Source organism: Diaphorina citri, unplaced genomic scaffold, assembly GCF_000475195.1.
Source record: "Diaphorina citri unplaced genomic scaffold, Diaci psyllid genome assembly version 1.1 scaffold1038, whole genome shotgun sequence".
NCBI lineage: Eukaryota > Metazoa > Arthropoda > Insecta > Hemiptera > Psyllidae > Diaphorina > Diaphorina citri.
Window position 1 is genome coordinate 2791 of NW_007378468.1, and position 5629 is coordinate 8419.

Consider the following 5629-nt stretch of genomic DNA (forward strand, 5'->3'; position numbering starts at 1 on the left):
GCGAAAAAATAAGTCCAACGGATAAGAATTAAGAACTTTCAAACCTTTGAATAAAATAATAATAATAAAAAAATCTGTCCTTCAGATTCCCGCTTATAGACATTTAGTACAGGGGGCTATGAAGATGCGTATTTGCCTATCCATTATTTGTACATATCCGTGATATCAGATACAGAAATCTGTAACTACTTTATGAAGTATATTTAGATTCTAAATGAACTTAAATTCGAATCTTGTGTGCCCAAGCTCTCTCTAAAGTTGCCGCGTGTATGGTAAGCATACCCGGGATTCTACTCTCCTTCAGCCCTACACCTGTAAGCAGGTTTACTTTGTGTGAAGTAACGCTGCCGGTATGCAAATCAGCATACGTTTGGTATACGTTGTCGTTGATTTGTTAATCGATAGTCATTATCGTTGTCACATAGGTGAGTAGTGTAAAGTGGTGCAGTTATGTGCGTGTGTATTTGCTATCGTCTAGTCTTGGATTGACCAAGGGGTTTGGAGAACCCTTGTACTGTTGAGTTAATATTAGTCTAGGATAGGTTCGTCCCAAATTCGAACACAAAAAGAGGACAGGATAGAGGAAAGTCGTTCCGAGAACGAACCTTATATGTCTAGGATAAAGTCTGCCGAAAAAAGTTGTATTCTCATTTGTCCCCTTTGAATGCTTAATTTGTAAGACAACACTTACATTGAAATGGGGGGTCTTTTCTGACGAAATTGCTGTGTTCGGAGTCCAGTATGTAGAACTATTGTACCCAAAAGACAACAGATAAGCCTATTGCATAATCAATGTACCTAAATAAATTTTATTCCTGTCTAAACCTAAAGACTCCGAAGAAGCAGGGGCTCTCAACCTTTTCTGACGACGCCCCCCTTTCAAACAATGAAAAATCCCCTCAGGTTGAGGATCCCTGTTCTATACTGAAAAAGTGTGATAATCTGATAATAAATTCAGGTTGAATGTTGAAAGCAGAATAACAACTGTGGCGAAAAATGTAGATTACATAGGTACCTACATAGCTGTTCTTAAGTTACTTTGATACTTGACACTGACAGAGACAAATGAGTCATCAAAACAGAGAACAGTGTTGACAAACACAGCAGAACACTAAAGTTCAGTGCTGTTGAGCTAGTTATGTATCTGGATGGGTGAGCTGACTTTCTGCTGGCTATGGGTGCAATCGGTCTTGTGAGGACAGTAATTTGAGGGGTTGGTGGAAATAGTAGCTAAGTTTATGGACCTTATTGGGCTCTCCGGTGCCCCAAAAGCTAATCAGCAGCTTGCCCTGTCTTCATTTGCTAAAGAGGTGTATGAAAATAAATTTCATCGAAATCGGACCACCCGTTCGAGAGCTATCGCTAAACAATCAAAATGCATAATGGTCAAGGTGATATTTAAAAGTCAATTAGTTCTATTCCTTTGAAAGAGGAAGAAAAATCGGGAATAATCTGTGTAGAATTCCTTCCGATTGATTGCCTGTGGGAGTTTCTATAGCAGAATCCAGAACGATTGAAACGTACACTCTGTTATCACACCAGACATAGTTTCGTTATCTCATTCTCATACTGCACTGATAAGGGGGAAGTTGGAGAAAACGTGGCAGTGATAAGCTCTTTTGTAACTTGGAATGCAATGTGTTAAAAGTGAAACAGAGCTGGTAATGTTCAGTTCTTCATACTAGGTAATACTTATATTGCACTGGCAACAACCTACCCTCTTCCAGATTCCAAACCACATTTTGGAATATTTGCATATATTTAAATGTTATTCCAAGTACAAAAAAATTAATCACCTGTAATGCAAAGTGTCATGAAATGTAGCTTTGTGAAATGACCCTCTGATTGCATTCAATGTGATAAGTATTTTGATGTTATTGTTGTGCAGGGGTCATTCCAAAAAGCTATTGTAAAAAAAAGGGGGGGGGTAGGAACTTTGAACTATTGGCCCATCAGGCTCAATAATAATAATTACAGCCCCAAGTGGTTTAGTGAAATATAGAGCTCTTGCTTAGACAAAGGATTCATAGAGGCCTGATTCAGCCAAAAAAATATGTGATGATTTTGCAGTATTTGCGTATTATTCAAACATTCCCGCTATCCCGCTGTACATTTCATAATCAGCTGTTTAAAATTTTAAAGCAAGTTCTCGCCCTACATCTTCTGTTCGTTCAATTTACTATATTCAAATATGGATTTTACACGAAATTCGATGGATTTTGAAAGTACTGTAGGCATATTTATTGCTTTATGGAAACCAGTATTATAGAAATTATTGTGAAAATCCTCCTCAGTCAGTATTTTCTAATTACAAAGAACGCATTTTTTCCCTAGGAGTGAAAGGGTATTTCTCCGAAATGTAGCTTTGTGAAATGACCCTCTGATTGCATTAAATGTGATAAGTATTTTGATGTTATTGTTGTGCAGAATGTGCAGGGGTCATTCCAAAAAGCTATTGTAAAAAAGGGGGGGGGGGTAGGAACTTTGAACTATTGGCCCATCAGGCTCAATAATAATAATTAAAGCCCCAAGTGGTTTAGTGAAATATAGAGCTCTTGCTTAGACAAAGGATTCATAGAGGCCTGATTCAGCCAAAAAAATTACGTGATGAGGTATTTCTCACACTTCCCCTCTTTCTGCTCCCACTCCTAAATCTGATGGGTGAATCAAACGAACTCCTGTACTATTTTTGCTTTTTATTTGTCGTTTTTAAAATGTTTTTCCGGGTTTTCAATTAATTTCAAAGTTGGAATTCTGTTAATATTGATGAACTTGATCTATTAGTACTATAAAATTATTTTTTCAATAGTTCTGGAGAAAGTTAATTATGGAAGAAAAATTTGACTCAGGGGGCACGGCAATCGTATTTCTGTTGTTTTGAACTTCTTTCTTCTCCTCTTGTAAAAAAAAACTTCAGTTTTGAGTTTTGCGTTGCGGGGAAGGTGCCGGTCCTTTTTTTAAAAATTCTTACGCCATTTTTCTTTTATTAAACTGAATTCCGTGAAAAAAATCTGTGCTATCCTGTGTTCCTGGGATTTTTCAAGAATAAATGGTTTCATTATATTTTTTAAAAAAATTGCACGATATGATTCCTTAAATTTTCCTGCTCATATTAATGATTTCTCATTGTTGTGTTTTGAAACGTGAAGCATGGCTGCCAATGTGGATTAAAAAATAATAACATCGTACCTAGATTTCATAATTTCAATATTAATATCTATCAATTCAATATTAAATACGCTTTTAGGTCTTCAAAAACCCTCTAATTTTTTTTTCAAAAATGCCATAATGCTTTATTCTAGATATTTTGTTTAAAATATGAGAATTAATGATTTTGATTTAAGATTTATTTTTCTTGGCGGGGATAGTAAAATACCGGCAGCCGGGTCCTTGGTCTCGGCAAGTTCACATATTTTTACATCTCTGTTATTATTCATTTTGTTTAGATATCTCAAGCTAATGTCTCATGTTAAACCATTTTAAGCTAATTTTCCATTATTAGTAAATATGTGAGTTTCATTTTATTACCTGTTCATTTTCACAGCTCATAATAATGTGAGTGTTTACATTGTGAGTGTATCTTTCGTTTATCAACGAAGAACTTCTTGTGTCACAGTGTTGTTTCTATATGAATGAATGGGACCAAGGACTGCCTCTATGAGGCACATCAATGTTGACATGGCCCCTGCTTTGACAGAGAGTTCCCAATCTCATGAATTTGTGTTACCTGCAAAGCATAAGCCACTGTTGACATTACACTTTGCCCCAAGTGTCCTGTCCAAGCCTATGGGTGATTTCACCACCAAGGATCCAACAGTTATCAAGGATACATTCAATGGTCTCACCTTTTCTGCATTCAAGTTTACTCATGTGGAGAAAAGCAAGGCTATTGAGGAAAATGTGGATAATTTTACAATGAATAGTAATGGTGGCAAGGACAACATAAACATGGGACACACTGATGAACACAAAGTTGATCATATAGTTAATTACGTTAACCTTTATTTTAAGCCCTTTTTTCTCATTAAAAATGGCTCTCACCATAATTACCCCACCTGACCATAATTCAATAGAGTTGATAGAAATTGACAATTCAATTCACATTGTTTTGTTACATGGAGTTTTCAGGTAGACCTGTCAATTGTGAGTTACATATCATGTAATCCAAGAGGGCAAACTGCTAGTTTGGACCCAGATATAAGTAACAGTGTGACTGTGCAATTAGAAATTCCAGTAGCCTGTTTTCAAACCACAAAGGATCAGGGCCCCCATATACCATGAATCACTCTATCCTCCTCACTTTTCAGTCCAAGTGCAGAACATATTGACAAATGGTATTTGTTCTGTCCATGAGTATTTTTTTTTTTTTTTTTTTTTTTTTTTTTTGGAATGGTTTTTTTTTTTTCCCTTGGTTTTTTTTTTTTTTTTTTTTTTTTTTTTTACTTGGTGAGTAAAAAAGTGTTGAGGAATGAGTGCACACAGTCATTTGTGGCTAGTGATGGGTCGTGGGTAAATACCCACTGGGTGGGTAAATAAAAATTGGGTATTTATCCACCCCCAGAGTGGGTAAATACCCGGGTATTTTTAAAAAAGAAGAAAAATAAACAAAAGACATCGTCACTTGATTTTTTTTTTTTAATTTCCCGGGCACAATTCGACTGAGGCGCTTCTTGAAAATACCCGGGTATTTATAAAAATTATGCTATATCTACTCACCAGAGTAGTAAACCTCCATCTCTGACTTGTCCGCTTCGGGCAATCAAATTGTGCTTTGATTATGCTTATTATACTACCCATTTTAAAAGGAGGGGAAATCGTCTCAGAACAGTAGTGGTCAGTTTTCCGTTTCCAAAAGGAAAATACACCTCTACTCACATGTACATGTTGAACATCAGCGCTGTCTAATGATTGGTCAGGGGATATGCCGGCAGCTTTGAGGACATCTACTAGTCGCGCCCCTGTCCACGTAGCATTGCCCACGGCAGCATGGCCCCAGGTTAAACCCTTCACTGGCTTTACCTGTGGACATTCGAAGTCGTGCCCCTTTTAAAATACTATTTCGACAGGGGCATTTTTCTTCCAAGTTCCAAGTTCTCGGGCATTGGAATCACATGACTGCATTCCTTCTTGTGATAGGAAAATGGAAATCGGACCAGATCGGATTATCGGATTTATCTTTTTGCAAAGTCCGCTTTGCAGATTTTGGTTTTTTTGAACTTGACAGGATTTAGTTTTCAAATTTCCATGTAGAATGGAGAGCAGCCGTTCTACCATCTGATGGGTGAGTTTCTGTTGAAGTCTTTGAATATATTTTTAACAACATCTCAGAAAAAGTTTTGATTTTTTTTCTTTTGAAATTTTGAACTTCAAAGTAGGTACCTAAGCATAAAATGTTGCTACGCCGCAAATGAAAGCTCAGTCCGCAATCACTTCTCTACCTACTTAAAAACATGAAAGAAATCTGCCCTTTTTTTTGCCATCTCTATTCATGAGATGAGAATATTAGTGTAAGTACCTATCGAACAAATTCTAGCAGTGGAAATGGGGAAATACTTGTAAGAATGGTAGGTACTTATCATGTCAAGTTTTGAATTTCACAAGGTAAATTGTCTTCTTTTCAGATTTCAGG

The 5629-nt window shown here is 36.6% G+C and overlaps 1 protein-coding gene and 1 long non-coding RNA gene across 2 annotated transcripts in view; both read left to right on the plus strand.

Moving 5' to 3' along the window:
- Positions 1-2905: 2905 nt before the first annotated feature.
- Positions 2906-5629, plus strand: part of LOC103513856 (KAT8 regulatory NSL complex subunit 1) — a 76763-nt gene continuing 74039 nt past the window's right edge. Inside the window, exons 1-2 of the mRNA XM_026826953.1 lie at positions 2906-3052; positions 3447-3909. Of these exons, the coding sequence (XP_026682754.1) occupies positions 3637-3909 (273 nt within the window). The 5' untranslated portion in view covers positions 2906-3052; positions 3447-3636. The remainder of the gene's footprint in view (positions 3053-3446; positions 3910-5629) is intronic.
- The window catches only part of LOC113469342, a 3101-nt gene continuing 2584 nt past the window's right edge, over positions 5113-5629 (plus strand). The window contains exon 1 of the long non-coding RNA XR_003392795.1: positions 5113-5281. This is a non-coding gene — a long non-coding RNA (uncharacterized LOC113469342). The remainder of the gene's footprint in view (positions 5282-5629) is intronic.